This window comes from Aspergillus oryzae, chromosome 8 (assembly GCF_000184455.2).
Source record: "Aspergillus oryzae RIB40 DNA, chromosome 8".
NCBI classification, from domain to species: domain Eukaryota; kingdom Fungi; phylum Ascomycota; class Eurotiomycetes; order Eurotiales; family Aspergillaceae; genus Aspergillus; species Aspergillus oryzae.
In genome coordinates this window covers 2,112,911-2,138,198 of record NC_036442.1, presented here as the reverse complement: position 1 = coordinate 2,138,198, position 25,288 = coordinate 2,112,911, and the positions used below count along the sequence as shown (strand labels likewise).

Sequence of the window (25,288 nt, the reverse complement as noted above, 5' to 3'; positions counted from 1 at the left end):
TCAACGTCGTATAGTATTCTCATCATGGCGCCTCCCACCTATGCGGGGATGTCAGGGCGGAAACTGTCACTGACAGTCTCTACCATTGCAACAATGGGGTTTCTGCTTTTCGGATATGATCGTGAGTCTACGCTTACATACATCTAGGGAAGTTACGCTGACCACGGCTGTAGAGGGTGTGATGTCGGGTATCATCTCAGACCCGGCCTTCAATGACATGTTCACGGCAACCAAGGATGACAATACAATGCAGGCTACAGTAACGGCAGTCTATGAAGTCGGTAAGTGGCTAATACAGCCCTAACAAAGTGCCCTTTCGTTCGGATGAGCTGATCTTCAATGTAGGTTGTCTCTTCGGCGCAATCATCGCATTGCTAATTGGTGATCGGACGGGTCGCCGGTGGATGGTTATCGCTGGTGCCGCTATTATGATTATTGGGGTCGTTATTCAAGTGTCTGCTATGCCAGGCTCACTTCCGCTTCTTCAATTTATCTTCGGTCGAGTCATTACTGGTATCGGGAATGGAATGAACACTTCGACAATCCCCCCATACCAAGCTGAATGTTCTAAGACCAGCAATCGAGGTCTTCTTATCTGCATCGAAGGTGGTATTATCGCCATAGGCACAGCTATTGCATACTGGATTGACTACGGAGCGCACTATGGTCCCCAAGATCTCGTATGGAGATTCCCAATCGCGTTCCAGGTCTTCTTCGGTGTCATTATCATTGTCGGCATGTTCTACCTGCCCGAATCACCTCGCTTTCTCATCGCCCACGACAAAGTCGCCGAAGGCGAACGGGTCCTCGCCGCGCTAGCTGGTACTGAGATTGAGGATCGTCACACTCAAACGGAAAAGAATCTGATTCTCGATTCCGTCCGAGCGTAAGTCTTCCTCTTTCATGACATGTATTTGACCTTTGAAGCTTACCGCGAGACAGTTCGGGTGCGACGAAAGCCAAGTTCAGCGATCTGCTTACTGGTGGACCATCCCAGCACCTGCGCCGCATGCTCGTGGGCTCGTCGTCGCAAATGTTCCAGCAGATTTCCGGCTGCAACGCTGTGATCTATTACCTCCCAGTCCTGCTTGAACAATCTATTGGCCAGTCTCACAACTTTGCGCTCTTGATCGGCGGTATAAACATGATCTGCTACGCCATCTTCGCAACATTCTCATGGTTCTTCATCGAAAAGATTGGTCGCCGGAAATTGTTCCTGGGAGGCAGTTACGGGCAGTGCGCAGCAATGGTAATTGTATTCGCCTGTCTTATCCCTGGCGATAAGCAAAGTGCAAAGGGGGCCGTCTTCGGCTTTTTCCTTTATATGTGCTTCTTCGGCGCCACCTGGCTGCCCTTGCCATGGCTCTATCCCGCCGAACTCTCGCCTATCAGGACCAGAGCCAAGGCCAACGCCATTTCCACCTGCAACAACTGGCTATTCAACTTTACCGTGGTCATGATCACCCCTGTCATGGTGGAGCATATCGGCTGGGGTACATACTTGTTCTTCGCTGCATGGAACGCAGTCTTCATTCCAGTTATCTGGTTTTTCTACCCCGAAACTGCAGGCCGTAGTCTGGAAGAAATCGACCTGATCTTCGCCAAGGGTTACGTGGAGAAGATGAGCTATGTGCGCGCTGCGAAAGAGCTTCCCAAGCTCTCCGACGATGAAATCGAGGCCAAGGCAGCCGAGTACGGCATCCTCGACAACAACGAGAAGGTCGAGGAGCGAATCGCCGAACATGCGCCTCAGGACTCTCAGGAATACTCGTCCTATCTGCCTAGCCAGCTATAAAGACATTATACGGCGTGAAACTCATTAAGACACTGTTCTATATTGAATAAAACCACAAAACTAAAAAAGAACATATACTGTGGAGGCGTTTTAGACTGCCTATTCTTGCTTTTGCCGGATACCCATGATATCAGGGGATGTTTTCATGCGATGGATATGTTATATGCCTATACATCTGTACATATATACATTTGAAAAATCATGTCAGTTACGTTTACTGTATAGTTATGATGACATTTACGTCGCTTACGTGCCCAATGAAAGAACTATTCTTATGATTAAACGAAACATCTCTAGCTTTGGCAGCTATGAATCACCCACAGCAGACAGAACGAGAACAATAGAAAAGCAACAGGGATATAAGTAAAGACCAAAGGCACAACCCAAATCAAACTGACATTGCCCTTTCAATCCCCATAAAGCACCAGACCCTAACCCCCCTCCAAACCAGAACCCCGTTGAGATAGACTCCTAGAACTGGAACTAAAACCTTATAATCAGCACACTCCAAACAAGTTCCCACACCAACACTCGGATCCCTCACCTCATAATTACCTTCCTTGAAATAACCCAAACAAAACTCCCAACAAGAGCAACCTTGGCCAATCCCCCGATACCCCCGCGCCGGATTCGTGGGTGGAGACGGCGGTTGTAGTAGAAGTTCGGGTTGAAGGGAGCTGAACGCATATCGGTGAGGTGTAGTGGTTGTGAGGGCGACGTTGCTACTAAGGTAGAGAGTATGCTAAGTAAACGAGGTATATGATTTGATAGACATGGGTTCATTGATTAACTACTTGCTGCTGTAGGATGGGTTTATATGCTGTTCTCGGGGTATGGGTAATTGTCCGGGGGCGATGTTTAGGGCCGAAGTTCGGGTTCATGATATGGGTGGGTTTATGGAAGGATGGAGGGGGGTTGTGGATTGGTGGACCTGATGGTTTGGGTATAGCTTTCTTCATCATAATTTTCTTCTGTCTTTGCCTTTCTGAGGCGTTGGTAGAGAGTCCAGTCGTGGTTTGTTGGTCGGACTTAGGATAGTAAAGTTCGGGTTTTGCTTGACTTGGCTTTTGCTTACGGGTCAATCTGTACATACAGTTACGACTCTGGATGAATGTGAAATTGATTGTATTTGATGTTCTCTGTTTTCTCTTGTTTTTCTTGAATTAGAGGAAGACTGGACAGCCTCGTTTCACAAGACGTGTACTGGCATTTTTGCATTATCTGTCTTGCGTAGGCTATCTTGTTAAAATGCAATGGTCATGATCGTGCTTAGACTAGAAATGCTCTTCATCATTGGCATCGCTCGTAACGGAATGCTTGGGCTAACAGAAGGAATAAAAGGGATGGAAGCAGAGAATCGATATCAGCGCTGAGATCAGATGTCATGTATGCTGAGTCAGGAAAACATCTTTTGACGATTTGCACAGTACCTCTCAAATGTCATGTCCATTTGGGTTAGTAGTTGTGCACGGCGAGAATGTGGACAGAGCTGTCGACTTAAAGCCAACCGGCATATTGGTCGAGAACCTCATTTTTGACTCCATCTGAGCCGTGACGCACACCGAGGAGCCGGACAGTTCCGATCTTGCCACCGAAATCGTCCTCCACCTTACTTTCCCAGTTCTTAAAGAGCTCAGTTAACTTTTTAAGCACCTCCTGGTCATCGCGGATCAAGACAGCAATCGCATCATACCCTCCCGCACCAGGAACCACACCACCAATCACTCCGTCAACGGCTGACACGGCATCAAGCAGTTCTGTCTGTACCCGCGGCTCAATGGGGACTCCCGCCTTGCGGGTCATGCTGCGAAGGTGATTGCGTGAGCGCTGGATGAGGTTGCGGACATCATTGAAATCTTCGGGCGATTCTTGGTCAGGGCTCTGGGCTAGCTGCTTGAGCTGAAGACAGAGCCTTTCATTGTTTGACTGGAGGGCAGCCCAAAGAAGATCGGCTTCCTGCTGGTTTTGTTTTCGCCATTCGAGCACTTTCTTGACCATCGAAGGGGAATTTGAGCCGCACTCAACATCGCACAGGACCATCTGCATGCCTCGAGGAAGTCGCATGCCGAAATCCAAGCACTCTGTATCCCACGGATGCTTAGGGTCGGCGTCCTCCACGACTGCAAACAGCCGCTCTTCAAACCCAGGTGAACCGGCGTCGCCGACGGATTCCAAAATGCTTGGGGAGAATCGGCGATATAGGCAAGAGCCGTAGATAGCAGCAGCCACATCAAACCCGGATCCCACTTTACCTTGAGCAGCACAGTGGGCAGCCTGTGCCAAGTTATGAAGCTTGTCACGAGAAGCTCCAAGGTCGTCAGGCTGCAGGGTACGGTGAATAACGAGGGATGATACTAGGGCAGTTACTAGAGCCGCAGAGGAACCTAGTCCTGTCTTGTGGGCCTCGTGAAGAGGAACACCGAAGTTCACGAATCTTCCAGGGGACTCAGAAACCCTAGAGAAGGCAGTCTCAGAGTAGTAATCAGTGTCGGCCAGGATGGTCACGGAGAGGGACCCAAAGTCCTTCGAGTCGGCCACATAGCTGATATAGGTGAGAGCGTAGTTGAGGGAAGTTTCGACGAACGGATTGGAACGCCTGGGATCCCTTAGTTATTGAACTGGAGAGGTCAAAAACACTCTCTTACCCGTCGTTCCTTTGAATCACTTTGATTCCACCTCCATTCTCACAACGCTGTATACCGTACTCCCAAATTGCATTGACAAATTGCGGCGAGCGTACAACCACGACGTCTTCTTTTTCCTTGTCGTCCACAGCACTTCCGTCCTCGACTGTCTCCGTATCGGGACCCCCCTTCACTGAGCTGAATGATGCACCACGTCGATGGCCTCTTTTCAATTGTTGAACGATAACGTGGATCCTAGCATCGAGTGCGATCACTGTCCCCGTGTAATTGCGGTCTAAAACGAGGTAACCACCGGTAAGAAGGACCTTGCCCGGGGCGGACAAGGCGGTGCTCCCGGATGGCGGATAAGACATGAGGGCAGCTGGCGACTGTTCGACCAGGGGGTTCTCTGCTGTTACGAAAAATTAAACGAACTGGTTAATCGAACCGAATCTGGCGATCACTTCGGCACTGAATCTCAATAGTCAGTTACTATTCTATATACGTCCCACAAGAAACTGTTGTGCGATTTTGTCAAGAGTATCGGTTGCGCTAGAATTATACGCACCAATCCGAGGACAATCAAACTGCAAAGGGCGAACGTAGGCGAGAGATCAGCGTTATCGACAACACAGAGAAGTACCCCGGTCCCATGTAGTAGTAATCTATGTCGTTTCCTTCCCGAATCGGTCAAAAGTGCCCCGCCTCGAATCGTCACCGGAGATAGGATAGAGAAGTTTGAGCCTGGGTGCCGCAGACGATTCAGCTGTGCACGAAGCAAACAATACGATTATTATTATGATTAATTCTGTAGATGAGACTGATTATTTGTCGGAGAGGGAAGCTTTCCGGAACTCGTATTATCGTTCCCCAATTTGATTTCCATGTTGTGGCTGCAGCTGATATAGATTGTGGCTGAGACTCTGATGTTTGTGGCTTGAGCTCTGATGTGACGCCGCTGACTAAGAGGGCCCATCCCTCTCACTCACAAACAGCCCTCAATCAGTTACACCCCAATCAACCGGGTTCAATGTTCCATCATCATGCTATTTAATACTAGGTTGTCAGATTCCGCCCACTATTATTGGTGGCAGTGAGCCGCCGAGAGCAGGAGTCGAGGCCTTGTTCGTTAGGGTAACCGTTTATGCTCTGACCATCGTATGACATATCGGGAATTTCCCGTCGGACATTTGATCCGGTGGACGGATACTCTTTTGTACTGTTCTCCGTCTGCCGTTACCCCGTACTTATATTCAACAATAGATTCGGAAAACAAGTGAATAAGTACTACTGGCTAAGCAAGGGTTCAGACAAGACCATTGGCCCTGGAGAAGAACAAGTGGCCTCTTCTGCATGGCAGTTTATCCCTTTCGTCGAATAACATGATTGAGACTGCAATTATGTACCGCGATGGGGATGCAAGAAAAAGTTAATTCTGCCGTGCTCAGTCACTGCTAAAAAGGGAAAAAAAAATTCAATGTTCGCATCTTACTATACCTTCCAAGGTTCCATCTGTCCTTGAACTATTTGGTATGACCAGTCACCATGGTCAAAACCCTAGCCATTCAAGCACAATGAATATTGCCTCAGGCATCTTCGTCGGTCGTTCGGTCTTCGGATATCCGGAGCTTAGGATCCAGTCCCACACGGGGCTTAGACGCCAAACTCCGTAGGAGGGTCTAAAGAAAATGAGCCGGGACGCGGTGAGTCACGCTTGGCCAGACATCAGGAACTCAAGAATTCCCGCTCCTGAATCTTCCTATGGCCCCAGTGTGGACGGCCCGCCGATTGGGTCAAGTCCCCTGACGGCTTGTTATCCCCGGGGTTCTAGGGCCACCTGACCTGTGGAAATAGCCTTAGGCAACGAGAGAATGACGGAGGTCGAAATGTATGTACTTTTTTAAAAAAAAAAAAAAAATTTATTTTTTATTTTTTTTTCTCGTGTTTTCTAATTCGCATCGGACATGTTTAGAAGAAGCATAGCCATATAATTTTAACCCTCCCCCTGGTTCCTGTCTGGGTCTTTTAAATGTAGGATACTCTGCCCCCTGCGTCTTGTAGATACATACCCGAGGGTTCATTCCTTAGAATTCCATTCAAGACGATTCGTTCCCCAAAGGTACGATCAGCTCTAGCACTAACCTATTGAATTAATTATCCTCAAAGAAGTCAAGTCATTGCGAGGATCGGCACTAATCTGCTTTAGGATTGGTCAACGACTATTCTCGCCTTCTCTCAAATATCCATCCATTCCCTCTTGTCCGATCTGTCATATTTTTCGACCTCTTCACGAAAAGATTTTTCCTTCCTTCGCTTCAATTCCCTTGTATATACCAGCGCGTTCCTTTGACGACCAGCTGTCGTCAAATGAACCTGCATCCTTACTATTATTTTGATTGCAAGGTATGAATCAGATAACACATCACCAGAAGCCGGCAAGGTGGAACTAAAGGAATGGTCGCGTGACTAACATTGAAACCAGCATTGCCTCTTCTCGCTGAAGAGGACTCCTGCCAGATAAATGGTCTTCAAACCGTTCACCCATCTCGCACGTCAGAGTTTCACCAAAGCCTTCACTCATGGCTATGCTCAGTCGGTAGTTGCGGCGTCGCAGTCTTCCTACGCGTCCTCCGCCACATTCAATCAACTCGCCAATCAACCGGCCAAGGTCTCCCGGAGTGCATTGCAAAATGTATTCCAACCCTCAAGTTCTTCCGGCGCTGGCGCCAAAGCCAGCCAGGGCGGCTCGGGCTCGGGAGACTTAGGCCTCGCGGCGTATTATGCCGCGTGGCAACACGCTCAGCAGACTGGCGATGATAGTGATTGGAAACAGTTTCAGGTGAAGCGGAAACTGGGGTGGAAACCGTCGACGCCGGAAGAAGCAGCAAAGTCCAAAGAAGATAGCGTGAACTCGACGAATCCCCATAATTTCGACTCGCCTCACATCACGAAGGCCTCCGCCAATGCCGATGTTAGCGCTCAGGTTGAGGAGGCGGTGGCTCGAGAGATTCAAATCCAGGAAGAGCAAGCCCAAGCTGAGGAGGCATCCGAAGGAAAGGATGACTCGGCCACTGAGGCATTCCCTGACCTACCAGCAGACGTGGCTGCCATCGCGGATGTCTCCACGGAGCAAGCTCGTATCGCTTCCGATCAGATTGTCCAGCTGGCTTTAACAAAGAAGTACGCTGAGATCCCCAGTGCATTTGAAGCACTGCTCAGAGATGGCTTGACTCCCACGGTCGGTGCTTACAATGCCCTGCTGGAATCGGCTGTACGGCTTCATGGTGACACCGCTCAGGCGATTCAGAAGGCGCTGGATGTCTATTCTGATATGCTCCGTCGTAGGGTAATTCCCGACGAGCAGACGTATCGGACTCTCGTCCAGCTCTTCGTGGAGCGCGCACACGATGCCCTGAAGTCCCAGAAATCGCTCGAGCAGGACCGGATCCGCTACGGAGGAATGGAAGAGCCTGGCAAGTTCATGCTCCACTCGAGCGAGTTGGAGCGAGCCATTCTCGATGAGGACCATTCGCTCGGTATCGCTATCAAGCTATTTAACACTGCTACCACAAGACACCCCGATCTCATCTTTCCATTGGACACCTACAGCCGCCTGATTATCGCATGTGCGAGAGAGGGCCAAGTTGAGAATATGATCCGCATTTACGCCCACATGGAAACCCACAAAGTTACACCTCATGCCTCTATCTTCCCGTCGATGATCGATGCTTTCGCCTCTACTGGAGATCTGAAGAGTGCTGTGGAGTGCTACAACGAGTATAAGGCTCTCGCAATCTCGGACGACAATGGTACGTTCAGCATCGTTCAACGCCTGGATGGCCAGGTGTACGCTGCGTTGGTCAAAGCGTATCTATCGTGTGGTAAGGAGAAGGAGGCTTTGCGCTTTTTGGAGCGGATCCGGGCTTCTTTCGATGAGGTGACAGAAAACAAAGAAACTCGGAAAGATGCTGTTGAAACCGTGATCGTTCGAGATGGCCTTGTTTCGCACTCCTTAAAATCGGGTGAGCATGATAAGGCGTTGAGTCAAGCTAAGACACGGTTGCGCGATGGGGCCCTGGATCATGCCATGGCCGAAATCTGCATCGCCGCGGCGGATGCCGGTAACCTCAAAACGGCTTCCGAAGCATACGATTGTCTGCCTACTGATACCGCAAAACGTCATGGCCCTGCTATCTCGATGCTGGCATTATACGTGCGTCAAGGCAACGTGTCGGCGGCTAGGCCTCTGTGGGTTATGCTAAGCACTGTGGGTCAGACAACACCGGACATGGTTCAGCCGACGGCGATGTATTCGGTGGCCTTATTGAAGAGTGGTCAGATCGAAGAAGCCCTAGTCGAGGCCCGTAATATGTTTGGACGGGTCCGCAACGCTTCAATCGACAACCCTTATCTACTTAACGCCGTCCGGGAGCAGATCAATGAAAGTCTTCATCTCATCGGTCGCGTACTTATTCAAACTGCTGCCGTCCTCTCTCCCCAAACTGTCATGACTCTCCTTTGGTCAATGGTCGAGAACGGTGGACTGGTCTCCCCGGTCGCTGACCACGCTGTCGCCAGCCTCGGTCCTATTGCCATCCAACAGCTCAACCCTCGCGACCTAACCCTTGCCCTCCAGGTCCAGGCCGGCATGCTTGTTAACAGCTCCGCGTCTTTGGATGTTGCGCACCCGATCCGCTTTTCTCACATGCTTGACATTGCCTTGGCTACCGGACTTCAAATGGATCCCTACACTACTCGCGTCGTCGACCAGGCGGTCGGGAAGCTATTCAACAGCCGTCCTGACATGGTGAGGAGGTGGCACGACCACCTTGGGCTCACCTCCAGCCCTTCTTCGTTCTTGTCCGATCGCCACACTCCGGTCTCTGAGATGTCGACGATGACCTCCGCGCCCAGCGAAGACTCGTTCGATCCGTACGCATATGCCACCGATTTCAAAGGATCCGCGATGATTGCCGAACAGTTGGAAAGCACCAGCGGTCGCCCCGATTCCCACCTCAACGATGCTTTGACTCGGCTTCGGAACATGCGCCGCTCTGGCCGTCATCCTCGCTACATCACGTATGCCAAACTGATCACCGCTGCCGCCAAGTGTCATCGCAACGATTTGGTCCATGAAATTCTGAGCATGGCTCGCCGCGATGTCCCTCTCCTGCACCAGTATCACGCTGTCAAGTACGGTTGGGTGTCAATTCTTGACGCCATGGTAGCCTCCTGCCTTACCCTTAATGATCGCAGTCTCGCTTCCAAGTATCACCAGGAGCTTTCGGAACTCGGCTCCGCTCCGTCCGCCAACACCTTCGGTCTTTATATCACCACGCTCAAGGAATCAACCAAGACCTTTGATGAGGCGACCGAAGCTTTGAAGATCTTCCATCGTGCGGTCGCTGAAGGGGTTGAGCCTACCTCGTTCTTGTACAACGCCTTGATCGGGAAGCTTGGTAAAGCCCGTCGCATTGACGATTGTCTGTTGTACTTCGCCGAGATGCGTGCCCAGGGTGTGCGTCCTACTAGTGTTACCTATGGAACAATTGTGAACGCGCTCTGCCGAGTCAGCGATGAACGGTTCGCCGAAGAGATGTTCGAGGAGATGGAGTCGATGCCCAACTACAAACCTCGCCCAGCTCCCTACAATTCCATGATTCAGTACTTCCTGAACACCAAGCGCGACCGCAGCAAGGTTCTGGCGTACTATAAGCGCATGCTCAGCCGTAATATCCAGCCCACCATGCACACGTACAAGTTGCTCATCGACGCACACGCCTCTCTTGAGCCTGTGGATATGAAGGCTGCGGAGAAGGTACTCGAAACCATCAAAGCCGCCGGACAGCAACCAGAGGCCGTACACTATGCATCTCTCATCCATGCTCATGGCTGTGTGATGCATGACATGAAAGCTGCTCAGGACGTCTTCAACTCGGTCGTCTCCAACAGCAAAGTGCGACTCCAGCCATGCCTGTACCAGGCCCTTCTAGAGGCCATGGTGGCCAACCACCAGGTCGCACAAACTGAGGACATTGTGAAGGATATGGTCCAGCGTAGGGTCGATATGACTGCCTACATTGCCAACACTCTTATTCAAGGGTGGGCCACTGAGGGCAACGTGAGCAAAGCCAAGGCCATCTATGATAGCATTGGTGTGGACAAGCGGGAGCCCAGCACTTATGAGGCTATGACCCGTGCATTCCTCATGGCGAACGAGCGAGAGAACGCCTCTCGCATTGTGCAAGAGATGCTGTCTCGTGGATACCCGACCGCTGTCGCCAGCAAGATTGTGGATCTTGTCGGTGGCGGTGCCGCGGTCGCTGCTGCCCTGTAGGTTCGCGTCATCCACTGACGAACCGTTGCCTTCAACCTTCTCGTTTCCAGCAGGACTAAAACTTCTGCTTTAAAATCGAAAAGGGATAAAAGAATATTCATTTTTAATATGTTCTCAGGGCTGGATCCCTGTCTTTGGCTGTTTCCAGCCCATTTGGTCTGCATTGGCATTTGGGAGGCAATACCATGCCTATTTGGTGTACATTTTGTCCTACATCTTGTTTATGGTTTGCATTCAGCGAGCGGATATGGCGTTCATGTAAAAATGGGGTTATGATGCTGTTTGGCTTCAGGGTTATTTACTATTTCTTATCTGTTCGATAGACACTCCCAACTCTCCAGTCAGGACAATCCTGGCTGCAATTCTTTTGGAATTCTAAGACTTCTGTGCTATATACAGATTAGTTTTGGATAATCAATACTAAACTTATGAACCTGAGAAAATGTGTTTGCTTGTAAGTCTTGCGTAGAGAGTAAAAAACTTGGTAACGGAGTTTAGTATCGGGGTTTATCGGCCAACCCCGCGGAATAGATTAAGTCATTCAACCATGCAACGGTCACACTTCACACCTTCCACTTTCTGACTCCTCGTTCACTCAACTCCAATTACTTCACCGTCGGTAGAAGACAGCCTATGCGTCCTCTCCGGCCGTCGTCTTCGACTCGCTTCTCTCTCCGGCGCATACAATTCATACAATTCGCTCAGTGCTACCACCACACCCCGCGACACCTATCCGCCATGAGTTCAGAGAATCCAACAGCTGACCATCTCGCCAGCCCGGGAGATGACCATGCGAAACACCCCAGAAAGCTAATCTGTAGGTTTTACTCATTTAGGTTTGACGTGCATAACCACAATTCTAGAAACATAGCTGCTAACACATCTTCACATTCGCCAGTTGCACCGGGTGACATCCAAGTACCGACCCCCAATGATCAAACAACGCCTCCCCACAAACCGGACGCAGCTACACCTGCCAATATTTCTCGACTCGTCGCTGAGGCCCTTCGGTCGGAGACCTCCACGCCCAATTCCGTTACCGAAAACCAGATCGTCTCCCACCCCGCTCGCGCGCATCAGTTCGTGACCAACCCACCGCTCACTGTCTCCCAGATGCACCCCACCAATCCGCTTCATCAGTTCCACACCTGGTTCCGCGACCCACGATTGTCTGCATCGTCGGCCCCGGAGACATGCACGCTGGCCACGGCGTCTTTGCCCTCTGGCCGGGTGAGCGCGCGCGTTGTATATCTGAAGGAGCTTGACGAGCGGGGCTGGGTAGTCTACAGTAACTGGGGCAGTCGGCAAGGGAAGGGCGCACAGGTCTTTGGTACTCAAGCAGACGGAGACAGCGTCCTGGGTGCCATGCCCGAGCCCGGTGTAGATGACGACGGTATGCCGCAAGGCAACAAATGGGCAGCCCTCACATTCAGCTGGGGAACTACCGAACGGCAGGTGCGTATCGAAGGTCTCATTGAACCCCTTAGCCGCGAAGAGAGCGAACTGTACTGGAGGACCCGCGAACGGGGTAGCCAGATTGGCGGCTGGGCCAGCTGGCAGAGCAAGGTGCTCTGGTCCGCAGAGCCGGACAGTTTGATCGAACGGCGGCGGAAGAGCCTCGCGCAGGATGTCTTCCCCCAGGCTATTCCGGGTGACGTGGATGAAACGGACATCGATGATGGCCGGGCGCTCCTAGAGAAGCGAGTGCGGGAAATGGAGGAGAAATTTGCCAACACGGAGCAGATCCCATTGCCTCCATTCTGGGGCGGCGTGCGTCTGGTACCGGAGTCGGTAGAGTTCTGGCAGGGACGGCGCAGTCGACTACATGATCGGTTCCGGTATGTGAGGGTGCATGACCCGCAGAGTGACTCGTATAAATGGCGGATTGAACGGCTTTCGCCTTAGACTAAAGTATAGATTAGATGGGCTACTATACATAACTAGCAAATAGCTTTATTGGTATTCGATCGATGATGCATACTCTGTTACTATGTACTACTAACAATTGAAGCTCATACTCTATTTTAAGTCGCCGAAATGACCAGAGACCATGTCTATCGACGGGTTCAACAAAGAGATGCTTTGAAAGTGTCGATGCTGTGATTGTTCTACGTACATTGGGCCTTTACCCGGAGCTAAAGGAGAGGCTTCACAGCAACTGAAGTCCCTAAAGCCCATATAACTATTGATAAGGAAATCACCACAAACTATATATCCCTAATGCATCAATTACAGTCCAACAAATAAGCCTGAACCCTTATACACATACAAAGCAGCCCTATTGTCTCCCAAGTACCCCAAATACTTGGCAAAACCCGCCAAGAAACCATCAACATATCAACCATCCGTCTACAAACCATCTCCTTAACCCAACCAACCTCACCAACTAAACCCCCCAGTATATAACAATAACAAAAGACAAAAAATAGAAAAAATGTCCACCCACTCCCGCTGGGTAGTCCTAGCCCTGGCCAGCGGCGCATTCGCCGCCCTAAACGGCCTCTTCGCGAAACTGTACGTTCATTCCCCTACAATCATTCCCCCATAACCAATAAGCCCCGTAAAGATAAGATAAAATGATCTAACAAAACCCCACAGAACAACCGATACCCAAACAACAACTTTCTCGAAATCTCTCCTCGCCTTTTTAAGTCTAACAGGCGATCATCCCATCCTGGAGATGTTGATTAGGGGTGTATGATTTCTCCCGTTCCCCTTCCGTCCTTATCTAAGAACTGGCCCTACCTTGGCGTCCCTTGGGGAGTTCATTGTTCATTGTTTGGCTGCGTGTTATGTAGGTTATGTGTATATGCTAAGAGTGAGAAAATAGGCTTGTCTGGGTCTTAATGTCCTCTGTAATGTGATTATGTGGGCTCTTTTTACGAGGGCTTTGACGGCTGCGCCGTCGACGGTGAAGGTGTCGATTACGAATACGGCAGCGAACTTTCTTGTTACGGCTATGTTGGGGATGTTGGTTTTTAGGGAGGAGGTAGGAGGGCTTTGGTGGGTTGGGGCTGGGATGATGGGGGGTGGGTGTGTTTTGGTTGGGATGAGGGATAATTAGATTTCTTTTCTTTCCAGAGCTTTCTTTTGTTTGTTTATTGTGGCAATTGGGTTGAGGATGGGGGAGGTATTTTAGACTACCTATGTGTGTTTATATCAATGTTAGTATAGATTGGTTAGATGGGTTTTCGGGATTGTTTGGCTGTATGATGGAGGTTTGGGTATGTTAAGAATATATGATATGTGTATAAAAATTCGAATCATACAGGTTCTATATCTCTATATATATATACATGTGAACATAGAATGGGATATCACTATTGCCGTTCTTCTAATTCCATCAGTCTGTCGTTTTCATCATCAGTACCGGTGGAAATGCCCCTTCCTTCGTGGCGATCGGACAAGGCGACGCGACCCGCTGGCCGCCAACGGGGCAATTTAGAGCCCACACGTTGTATGAAGTTCCATACGCGCTCCTCCAGCGTGTCGCTGGATCGAGCACTCGTCTGGTCTCCCAATGGGCCTTCCGAAGCCTGGGTCGCGGCAAGTGCGTGTTCCTGGGCTTCGACCTTGAACTGGTACTTCAGACAGTCTTTGACAGTGACAAGGCCGGTTAAGCGGCCGCGGTGCTCCACGAGGATGACGCGTGGTCCAATCTTCTTGAATATTTCTATTACGGTCTCCAAGGGCAGACGCGGATGCACGGTCAGCGGCGTGTGGTCCGCGTATCTGCTGAAGTCCACGAAGCTGGAACCGACGGTCTGTTGGATGGCATCAAAGGTATCAGGAGCTAGGTGATGTGGCGAGGAAGAAGACGCTCTGCGTGCTACTGAAGCCTCGGCAGCTTCTTTGGTGAACACACATCGGGCATTAGGGGAGAGAATGCCTTCTGCTCTAGCACGGTCAATGGCGTACCGTAGTTCCGTGCGGCCAATGTATCCGACGAGGGTCTTTTTCGTTCGGTTATCGACAATGGGAAAGCCCTGGAATTTATTGTCGTTCAGAAGATGCTCGGCTTCGCGCACTGGAAAATCGGATGCAGGAAGCGTGACGGGGTCAGCCGTCATCGCGTGCGACACGGGAGCGTTGAAAACATGGTCTTCCTTATTGTCGAGGAAAGGAAAGCCATTGGACCAGATCATTCGATCCGCGATGCCACCATTGCCGAAGCGCCCACTAACGGCTTTCGTGACTCCTACCACGATCTACAAGCAAGGCATGTTAGTTGCGTATAACGAGATATTCTACAGGGATGAGCGTACCATAGTGGGGAGGATATAAGTCAATGCTCCAGTCAATTCAAACATAATGACCGTGACTGAGATTGTCAAATGCATGATACCACTCAAAGCTGCTCCCGCGCCTAAGAACGCATAGGTTCCTGGAGTAATACATGGGACATCCGGTTCACAGGCCGCGAAAAACGCCGAATCAGGGAAACGTTCGTGCAACGCCTGGACAAGGACCCCAACCAAACGGCCGAAGGATGCTCCGATCGCCATCGACGGTACGAAAATTCCCGCAGGTACTTTGCAACCGTAGGATATGATGACCAGGAATATGCGAAGAATTGTCGCGATGGCGAGCGACCCAACCAAAGGCCACCGGTTTTTGGACCTAGCATGGTAAGCAATGCTTGTGAGCCTCCTTGGATTTACTTACTCGCAAAGGCCATGGTAGTCATGCCCGCCTTCACACTCCCGGAACAAGATCTCCATCATCTCTGTCATGTTAATCTTTAAGAACATGTTGGGATAGCATAGCACAGCCGTTATTGCGGCTAGGACCACCGATTCCATAACAGCATGTTGCGAGAGATATTTCTTCCGGAATGCCTGGACCCGAAGGTTCCACTTGATCACAAAAGCCCCGTACAATCCACCAAAAACACCAAGAAAAATAAAGAATATTAACTCGAAGAAATGCCAGGTACGGTCGTATTGGACCTGGAACATAACCAGCTGTCCAGTTCTGAATGGGTTCATCGCCTGGGACATGTAAGCACTCGCCAGTCGATTACATGGGGGTACTAACCGCCAACACGCCGGTCGCTACCAAGGCACAAAAATAGCTGCGCCATAAGGTTTTGAGTGGAAAATATGACGCCATTTCCTACACGGAATCAGTATCCAGCCTGAGCGATAGATCTGCATGCCCGTACCTCGAGAGAAAAGAGCACTCCTCCAATGGGACTACCAAACGCGACAGCCACGCCAGCCGCGGCTGTGGCAGTCAAGACTTCCCTAGTCTTCGAAGCACTTTGTTTATATTTGCTAAAGAGCCGCGAGATGACATTTCCCGCGCACACGGCAAAGTGAACACTAGGCCCCTCTTTACCCACAGAGAGGCCAGAAGCGATGGCCAACGGCAACGCAATGGACTTGATCAAGAGCGTCCACGCACCCAAGAAGCCCTTCATAACAAAACCAGCTATAATGCATTTTATTTCGGAAATACCGGAACCAGCGGCGTAGGGGGCGAACGATTTGACCAGACTCGCAGCAATCAAGGCAAATAGCATCTGTCTGGGACTTAGCAACAACCTCTGCAGATCACGGAGCATGGATAACGTACCGCATAGCAGATATAGATGACATAATTCAAGAGCCACCAAGAAGTCCAAGTTTTCCATTCTGGACAGCCTAAGAATTTGTGAGCCCCAACACATTAGCTAGTAAGGCGGCAGTCGCAACATACCTCCCTCCGCGCCCCAGCAACAGAATGATTCATTGAGGTAAAATGCTGTTGTACAATGGCCCAGCTTAATATCCGACAACCACTCGGTGATAATGTTTAAAAAGGCGGAGATAAACCCAATCACGGCGCCAACGATCGTGATAACTAGCCAAGCTTGTCCAGCATCGTAGGACTCGCGCACTTTGCGTCTCCACCCAAAAGCACCTTCTTGATCCCAGAAACCAAACCCATCTCGCCGCTTCGCTCTCCGTCGCGCTTGCTCGTGCACCGCATCCTGAACCCAGTCGATAGTTGTGAAATCCTCGTATCGTTTGATCTCGCTGATCTCTTCTGTGATTGCGGTGGAGTGACCGTTGGCTGGTTGCTGGGCGGTCGAGGACGTGGATAAGCCTGATAGCCTTCTCCAATTCCGACGCTCAGATAGTACTGAGGGTGAACGCGGGGAGGTTGATGAGTCAGGCATTGAGCTCATACCATGGATTGGATATGCGATGGGAGCATAGTCGAAGGCAACCGAGAAGAGTAGGTAGTAAAGCTATTCCTCTCGTAGTATGACGACCGATTGATTGATAGTAGCATCATTATCGAGGGAGAGCCGCGCGGCCACGTGAGGGAGCAAGCTAAATGATTTCCCGCCTTTCGGCAATTGAGAACAAAAGGAACAATATCTCAATAATTCATATAGGGTCATTCCAATTGAAACTATGAAAGTGTTGTAAGCTACCTATAAAGGGGATTGATCAGGAGAACTCAGGGAAAGCAGGTACATAATAACAGTTCGCCAGTTGTAGTCGATCTGCGGTGTGGGATCCAACTAGATAACTAAATGCGTATTTTATCGGCACTGACGCCACGCGCTATATGGATTTCCACGCCGCACGCGCCAGGCTCAATTGCCTAACACTTCCTGCACACTTCAAATAATTATCAAGTTTCTAGATCAACACGAGAACAGCCCAAGACTAACACCTCACAACACCCACTTCGTTTCTTCTCGCAATATCCACGAGGATCTCCCTTTCTCTGCCCTAACTTTTACGTTCGACGCGACCCCACGATGCCTCCCAAGGAGAAGTCCACTCCGGACTCTGCGCCATCCCACGAGATCACCGGCCAGAGCGCTCTTCCTAGTACGCAGAATACACCCATCGTAATGGATATCGCCGGTTGACTGGTTCTGCAGTTTCGCGGATAAAGAAAATCATCCAACTAGACGAAGACATAGTACAATGTTCAAGCAACGCTACGTTTGTAATCGCGATGGCTACAGTGCGTGATTCTCTGGCCGTAGCCTGATACTCTTCCCTTCCCATCACTGACTGGCCTAGGAAATGTTCATCCAATATCTCACAGAACAAGGGCATAACGTCGTCAAATCCGAACGAAAACCACGAAAGCTCATCCAATACAAAGATCTAGGTCAGTCACGAACAACAATTTCCAGCATCATACGGTGTACTGATGGATGAACCTCATAGCTACGGCGGTTTCGCGAATCGATAATCTAGAATTCCTCTCCGACGTTATCCCCAAGACCACCACCTATAAACAATTCAAGGAAAAAAAGGCCAAGGAAGCCATCCGAGAAGCCGAGATCGAGAAAGGACAGCGCACATTGAATGGAACGGTACCGCATGCCAATGGAGAGTCAGAGCATCAGGAGGAACTACAAGCTATAGAAGAAAAACCATCGAAGAGCCCTCGGACGCCAGTGGTCATGCATGCGACTGGCGCAGTGAGCACGTTGGTGGTCGATCGAACTGTTGACAATCAGAGCAGGGGAGACGACGGGGATGTGGAAATGGTCGACCAGTGAATTAGCCCTCTATATATTCCAGTATCAACCGAAGGAGTTGCATGTATGGGGAGTTCTGGGTTTTGGTGCTTCTTTTGTTGGCAAAAAGATCGTGTTATGGTCACTTTTGCATTTGGTTTAATTGGGAATGGACGGAACGGGAAATCACGGGCAAAATGGTCTCCGTCATCTTGGGAACAAGTCGCTGTTTGTGTTGCCTTTAAATATAAAAAAATAGAGTAATGAAAAAATATTAAAAAATAAAGTAAGTTTGTAAATAAAGCAATCCAATTGTCCAGGGTATGATATCAATTTCGAGTTGAGTTCACGATTACCGAGTACCAATTGTAATTGTATTGATAAATAGTGTAGAAAATAAGGTGAGTGTCGGAGTGTGACCCAATCAGCCAATGAGGCGCCCCGTGATTCCGAAGCGAAAGCTCTGGTTCGACTTTCCGTATGCCGCGCCTCCGACTTCAACCTCCAACATCTGGAAAATCCTCCCTCGTCCACCTTGACTCCCCCCTCCACCCCCCTCAAACGGTTGTCCGTCTTTGCAATTGACTGCAATTGCTTTGCCCGCCATGTCTCTCTCCTCCGCTTCCAGCACTCTGTTGCGCGCTTGCGCCCGCCAACAGCTGCCCACTTCTCGCGCTGCCATCGCCTCCTGCCAGCAGCGGAGGGGAGTCGCTGATGCGTCCAAGTCATCCTTCGAGAGCCCTTTCACCAGCGCCAAGGAATCCTCGACCTACAAGATCCCTGACTTCAGCAAATATGCCTCCAAGAAGCCCCCACGCTCCAACCAGGTCTTCTCTTACTTCATGGCCGGTTCCCTCGGTCTTGCCTCTGCTGTTGGTGCCAAGGCTACTGTTCAGGGTAGGTCTTCCCTGGAGGTTATCGATTGAAATGGAGGAGTGCAAGATATCAGGATAGCGAATTGAGATAGCCGGGTTATGGGGATAATTGGCGGGTTGGGTCGGGTTATCAATTGGAGCATATGGCTGATGACAACTTCACCAACAGACTTCCTGGTCAACATGTCCGCCTCTGCCGATGTCCTCGCTCAGGCTAAGGTCGAAATCGGCCTTGCTTCCATCCCTGAGGGCAAGAACGTATGTCTCGATTATCCCTACGAAGCCGTTTGTTGTGATGCATGATTGGCTGACCTGATGTCAAACAGGTCATCATCAAGTGGCGTGGAAAGCCCGTCTTCATCCGTCACCGTACCCAGGATGAAATCAACGAGGCCAACTCCATTGAGTGGCAAACTCTCCGTGATCCTCAGGCCGATGAGGACCGTGTTCAGAAGCCCGAGTGGCTTGTCATGCTTGGTATGTGCTACGGTCCGGAACGATTTCATATGTCTTGGCGATATCTAATACTTTCCTCCACTTCAGGTGTTTGCACCCACCTTGGTTGTGTCCCTATCGGTGAATCCGGTGACTTTGGCGGCTGGTTCTGCCCCTGCCACGGTTCTCACTACGACATCTCCGGCCGTATCAGGAAGGGTCCTGCCCCTCTGAACCTTGAGGTTCCTCAGTACAGCTTCCCCGATGAGAGCACTCTCGTCATCGGTTAAACGAATCAAACGATGCCAATTCGAGCGAACGGTTTATCCGACGGACGGGAAACGACGTTGAAGGGGATGAGAGAGTGAAGGTTTGTAACTGCGCTTTAGATGAAATCTCTCTGTGTCTTGTCAAGATTAAGGAGACCTTGTTTTAATATGGATCGATTAGAAAAACTGAGCCTCGTGTTTCTATTACTTTCAACAACTACCCTGTCCGCTTTTCGCTCCTAGAGCCTGTACCACTCCTTATCTACGGGGTTTTTCCCTCCATTGGTCCTGGGTATAGAACCTTCTGTCATTGGTCGCCTGTCCGTCTCTCTGCTCTTTTTGTTCTTTCGATATCTTAGAGGGATTCAGGGGAGTAATGATGAAGACAGGAGACGGTCGACATATAGATGTATACCTTTTGTATGTCCGTTACTTGTATCTACATAGTCTTTTTCTGGGTATATTCACATGCGATTCCTTTTGTCCGTTCATACCATCGTGCATGATCTCAAACATACGATTTTATTAGTAACGTATATCTAAGGAAGCAGCACATATATTGGAGAAGGAGAAACAGTATCTGACGGCAAAATGCAAGCCCAGAAGTGACGAAATCCAGACCTAGACCGAAACCATTATGGTACAACAGCCGTACGGCAAAACAGCATAATATTACTGCTAGGTCAAGGCCGAGTCGAAAACTAGCGGTGAACAGTTGCCAGCTCATCGATGTCCTATGCGACATAGTCATATGAACTCTTGAAAAAGCCGACTAATGCTCAGATTGTGTATTCCAAAATGGGGTAATGGCAACAGGTAATCATTCATTCAAGACTATGTTACACAAATGCTCTATGCGAATATCTATACCACATGTATACACAGCATTTTAAACAAATTAATGACACGCTAATTACAATGGCTCATCTAGCCTGGCATGCTTACACGCGGTCATTTCACCGCGGCCGGATAAGAGCAATCACTAGACCCATGATAGCTGCACCAGCAGCCGCGCTCTGGAGAGCGAGGGACGACAGGTCCCGTTGGGTGATGACTAGGTTGCGATCGCTGAAAAGATCGCTGATATACTGACGCCAGGATTCAACGGAGGTAGGAGGGGGGAAGCGCGAGAGTTGTAATTTGGCGGATTCGAGGAGGTCGTTCAGAGAGTTCTGGCTATTGGGTGTTGTTGTTGTGTCGGGTGCGGGAGTCGCTGAGTCTGGGACATCTAGTACTTCGGTTGAAATTGCGTTGGATGCTGTTTCTTCAGCGGCTGGGGATGGTACAGCTGCGACGACAGGGGCGGATGAGTCTGCGGAGGGTGCGGCGGGAATCTCTTGAGCGGCATTGACAGGAGCCAGGATCTCAACGTGGTGCATGGCCTTCTCCTTCTCAATGGCTTCGATGACCTTCTCTTCGAAACCCTTGACTAGCCTCTTCCGGCGCCACGGTTCCACGGCGATCTGGAAGATCAGGAAGAGAAGAACGTTCACGCCCATCAGACCCCACGTACCCCAGGTACTCATGCGGCGGATCTTGTCCGACCAGACTTGCTCCTCGTGGTACCGGGACAGAATACTTTTGTTCAATTGCGCGGCAGCTTCCTCGGACTCGCGTTCTGCTGCTGATAGAGCTTCCTGGGCCTCATTTTCGGCTACTTCGTTGGTGTGGTCGTTACGATAGAGGTGGGTGAATCGTTCCAGGTCTGATGCCGACCAGGCATGTTTCCGCTGGAGAAGTTCGTTTACTTCACGCTGTGAAGTTGATCGATTGTTGATGGCAGCTGCATATGCGTCTTTGGCTTCACGGACTCGAAGGCGGGCAGCTCGGAGTCGCTCCTCTGTTGGAGAGATTGGCGGTCAGTAAAGACGATCAACTTCTCTCCAGCTGGAAGAGCATGGGGAGATCCGTCTCATACCTTGAGTGTGTATATCTTTCTTAAGTGCTTCAATGGATGAATAACCGGTCAAGTCGTTCAATCGCTGGCCTGCCACGAAAATGTTGGATTGAAGGTTATCCATCATGGTAGTAAACTGTTTGGAAACCTGGGACCTGCGGTTCTCAAGATACGACGGCAGGCCCTTACTCTCGGTTTCCTGTGTTTTCACATCATCCTTAGCCTCCTGCTGCTGGACTTGTTCAGCCACATTGCCCTCCTTAGCAGAAGGGGGAGGCTCCAAGCTCCCCGCTCCAAGATAAATCGTTGAGCTCCCCTCGGACGAACCCGTAGCAGGTTGGTCCTTGTCCGCCGGCTTCTCGGCAGTCTTTCCATCTTTCAATTTCTCTGTCTCATTGGACGAGTACAGCGCAAACTGCGACCGGAATTGGCATTGTACACAAACTGAAAACTGTCGCCGTGGATCTGAACCAGCAGGAAGAGGCTTCGGGCCAACGGCGGAAAGAAGAGGTGATCGGAGCGGACGAGAGGTTCTTGTAAAGGTGGCGGTTGATCGGAGGGACTGCCTGAGCAGCAATGGCATGGACTGCATGGCCGGTTTGAAGGGCCACGAGAACCTGACCAGACACCGGTTCTTTTGTTGAATTGCAGTCGAGTGGGTTGTAAGGCTGGTTGGGGAGTGGATGCCGAAGGAAAGGCGGGAAAGTCGGTGGAATCGAATCGCCCGCGGTTTTCTTCGGGTTTCTGATAAGAGTCACGATAAGTGATTTTTGTACCACCATCTGGGTAGATAGAAACGACTTCAAGAATATATACAGTTTCCTATATGTAGAGGCTCATAAAGCTTTTTTGGTAGGATTTGCTTCAGGTCATCTATATATAGTATAGTGATTTATTACTCGACCCATGAAATAGAGTACAGACATTTAAAGCTGGAATGATACTAAGAATACATGTATGATATCTGTCGAAATTCTGATGGTATTCTTTCCTCGTGCCGCTAGCATTAATGACGTACATAATTCCATACAGATGATAGTCTCGTGACCCATAACATTAGAGGAGTACAAACAATTACAAAAGCTCAAATAGCAACTGAGGCAGCCCTTACGCATAGCAGCGTTTCAGATAAGCGATGGCTAGATAGTGGTAGGAAGGACTTCCACGCATGCCTGAATCAGTCCTGTACCTTATGGTCACCCTTCACGGCTTCGGCATACGTGGGTGGTGGTCGCGAATCACCCTGTGTTTGATCGCCGCTGCTACCGGCTGCGGGCTCATTCTGGGGCTTAGGAGTGGACTGTGATTGTTGTTGCAGGGGGGGTGTCGCCGTAGTTGGTGCCACAGTGCCGTAGCCTCTCTGAGACGGGTGCTGGATCTGTTGATGAGAAACGTAGTAGTATGTCACATGGCCGTTTTCGACGTCCCTTCGATGGGCGTTACCGGGAACCGGTTCGTAATATGGATCATCAGGGTCCTGCTCTGGATATTTGAGAATGATATACCAGGCATGTAGTAGGCCCGGCACATAGCCGAGACAACAAAGGGCAAGGTTGATGATCGAATCTGCTGTACAAATGCCTACTTTGATCCATACTGTGCAACGTTAGCAGGGCATGTCAACGGCAGGCGTTTGTAAATAGTAGTGACTGGGCCAGGAGGATCATTGGTACATACCTGAAACCGGTGGGAAGAATATCGCGAGGATCGCGAGGAAGATGTCCGATCCGCACATTATTGCCGTGGTATACTCGGTACTATCTGAATGAACTTGCTCTCATGCAGAAACCGATATAAAGACGTACGTAGTGTATTCTATGGTTGGTATAACAGACCGAGTAGACGTTGATAATGGTCTGTAGAGGGTGTGATGACGACAGCGGAAATACAATCGGTTGATGCCTACCTTCTGTGGCTGCTCGGGTCAGATGACGTCGTTGTGATCACCTGACCCTTGTCGGAGGTTGTCAAATCAGATCCCTAGGGGGGAGGGGCACTGGAGACATCTGACACTATAGAGGTAGTGTTGAAGGTCGTGAAATTTTACTTTCTATTTGTAATTTAAAGCTACTGTTTTACGCTTGTGGACGAGTAAAGAGCTTTCGTGGATAGTTGTTTCTTTTCCGGCACAGGTAATTGTGAGGTCCTCAGATATATAAATCTTGCGCTGTCTACAAAGCATTATGAACTTCAATTTTCATATTTAAAAGACATTACCCTAAACTGACTTATCCCTGGAACTGACACGCAATCCACACCCTTCGCTATAATACTCCTAGATAGATATACAGCGAAAGTAAATTTAGGGTTATGATATACTGATTACACCATATATACTTTATGATCAATGCAAACTTTCTTTTCGCTTTAACTTGAGCTGGCCCGCACTCGCTCAACGACTGTAGAAGGGTCTTCTAGCAACTAGGTGCCTATTTATAGGCATGTACATCATGTATGTTGAAATGTGAATCCTGAAAAACCTCAACATTACGATGGATACCATTCTCAGCCTACGGAGTACAAGTATATATATACACAGTATAATTACTAAGCGCGCTGTGTTTAGGTAAATTATGCGTGTGATAAGGCGGATTATATATGAGCCGGTGTAATGAGACAATATCCCGAAAGAAGAAAAAGAAAAAAAAAGAAAAGAATAGGAATCAAAATATCGCGCGACGTCAGTGCTGGATGGTTCGCTTGAGTTTTGATTAAATTGGGAGAGCTCCACTTAAACAGTTTGCTGGGTCACTGGGTGTGCTGCATGTGGAGTATCCCGGAGCATTTGTGCAATTCATTTTATAATTAGCCTTGCATTCTCTCATGGATAGCCATACGGAGCATTCTAGGGTTCGTACCTTAAATTTGATATCCCAGGGCTGTACTCCTCACATCGGGCAGACTCACCCTTGCATGTCTCAAGATGAATATTCCGAGGTAAGGAATCTGTAGCACCTGTGCTGTATTGCTCCTGGACCAATATATTGATTGACTCATAGAATTGTAGATTTATTTTCACAGCAGTCGCCACGAAACACATAGAGATAATATTATAACTGTATACTACATAATTCAATTAAACAAATACTAAGTTTCAAATTAAAAAATGTGTCTGACCATGCAGAAGCATGGTGTTGGTGTCTTACTCGAATGCCAAGTCACCCGCGAGGCTAAGATGGTGATCGCACCGGCGCGGCGTCCTGCTGGGTAGAAGGAAGGCTTCGAAACACCGGGCTTAAGAGGAGAACATCGCAGATAGTACGGAAGTGGTTCGTACTCGCAGTGTTTGTCTCGTATGGTCTATCAATAAAATTGATATCTAAAATATTGATATTGCAAGATGACAATCATTGCCAGTTTATAATTTTGTTGAGCATCGCTGATGCACACATATATACACCACCTTTTCACCATGAGAAAGAAAGAAGAGAAAAAAAAGTAAAAAAAGAGGGTAAAATAATAATAAAGGTAAGATTATGTTTGAAAAAAGTTATTTTCATTTTTTTTTTCTTTATAACAATCGGCAACTCTGCTACATAGTACTTCTCGGTCCCAAGGGTCCAACCAGTCCGTAGTCTGGAT

At 49.5% G+C, this 25,288-nt stretch overlaps 8 protein-coding genes across 8 annotated transcripts; 5 read left to right on the top strand and 3 right to left on the bottom strand.

Moving 5' to 3' along the window:
- Positions 1-24: 24 nt before the first annotated feature.
- AO090010000470 (putative MFS monosaccharide transporter) lies at positions 25-1,795 on the top strand (the record flags this gene model as incomplete). The annotated part of the gene is made up of 4 exons (XM_023233636.1): positions 25-121; positions 174-281; positions 346-886; positions 928-1,795. 4 exons carry the CDS (start codon positions 25-27, stop codon positions 1,793-1,795), a joined length of 1,614 nt encoding a protein of 537 aa, XP_023094195.1.
- A 1,497-nt stretch (positions 1,796-3,292) lies between these two features.
- erg8 (phosphomevalonate kinase) lies at positions 3,293-4,793 on the bottom strand (the record flags this gene model as incomplete). Its single annotated transcript, XM_001827404.3, has 2 exons — positions 3,293-4,391; positions 4,441-4,793. The coding sequence occupies 2 exons, from the start codon at positions 4,791-4,793 to the stop codon at positions 3,293-3,295; spliced, it is 1,452 nt and encodes a 483-aa protein (XP_001827456.1).
- A 2,147-nt stretch (positions 4,794-6,940) lies between these two features.
- Positions 6,941-10,756, top strand: AO090010000472 (pentatricopeptide repeat protein; the record flags this gene model as incomplete). The annotated part of the gene is made up of 2 exons (XM_023233635.1): positions 6,941-8,923; positions 9,191-10,756. 2 exons carry the CDS (start codon positions 6,941-6,943, stop codon positions 10,754-10,756), a joined length of 3,549 nt encoding a protein of 1,182 aa, XP_023094196.1.
- Positions 10,757-11,494: 738 nt separating this feature from the next.
- On the top strand, positions 11,495-12,661 carry AO090010000473 (pyridoxamine-phosphate oxidase PDX3; the record flags this gene model as incomplete). Its single annotated transcript, XM_001827406.3, has 2 exons — positions 11,495-11,573; positions 11,655-12,661. The coding sequence occupies 2 exons, from the start codon at positions 11,495-11,497 to the stop codon at positions 12,659-12,661; spliced, it is 1,086 nt and encodes a 361-aa protein (XP_001827458.3).
- Positions 12,662-17,787: 5,126 nt separating this feature from the next.
- Positions 17,788-18,272, top strand: AO090010000474 (uncharacterized protein; the record flags this gene model as incomplete). Its single annotated transcript, XM_001827407.3, has 2 exons — positions 17,788-17,875; positions 17,935-18,272. The coding sequence occupies 2 exons, from the start codon at positions 17,788-17,790 to the stop codon at positions 18,270-18,272; spliced, it is 426 nt and encodes a 141-aa protein (XP_001827459.3).
- Positions 18,273-18,835: 563 nt separating this feature from the next.
- rip1 (ubiquinol--cytochrome-c reductase catalytic subunit RIP1) lies at positions 18,836-19,830 on the top strand (the record flags this gene model as incomplete). The annotated part of the gene is made up of 4 exons (XM_001827408.3): positions 18,836-19,127; positions 19,275-19,363; positions 19,432-19,582; positions 19,649-19,830. 4 exons carry the CDS (start codon positions 18,836-18,838, stop codon positions 19,828-19,830), a joined length of 714 nt encoding a protein of 237 aa, XP_001827460.1.
- Positions 19,831-20,765: 935 nt separating this feature from the next.
- Positions 20,766-21,830, bottom strand: she9 (putative mitochondrion biogenesis protein (She9); the record flags this gene model as incomplete). Its single annotated transcript, XM_001827409.3, has 2 exons — positions 20,766-21,649; positions 21,728-21,830. The coding sequence occupies 2 exons, from the start codon at positions 21,828-21,830 to the stop codon at positions 20,766-20,768; spliced, it is 987 nt and encodes a 328-aa protein (XP_001827461.3).
- Positions 21,831-22,883: 1,053 nt separating this feature from the next.
- Positions 22,884-23,441, bottom strand: AO090010000477 (putative stress response RCI peptide; the record flags this gene model as incomplete). The annotated part of the gene is made up of 2 exons (XM_001827410.3): positions 22,884-23,302; positions 23,384-23,441. The coding sequence occupies 2 exons, from the start codon at positions 23,439-23,441 to the stop codon at positions 22,884-22,886; spliced, it is 477 nt and encodes a 158-aa protein (XP_001827462.1).
- Positions 23,442-25,288: the final 1,847 nt, after the last annotated feature.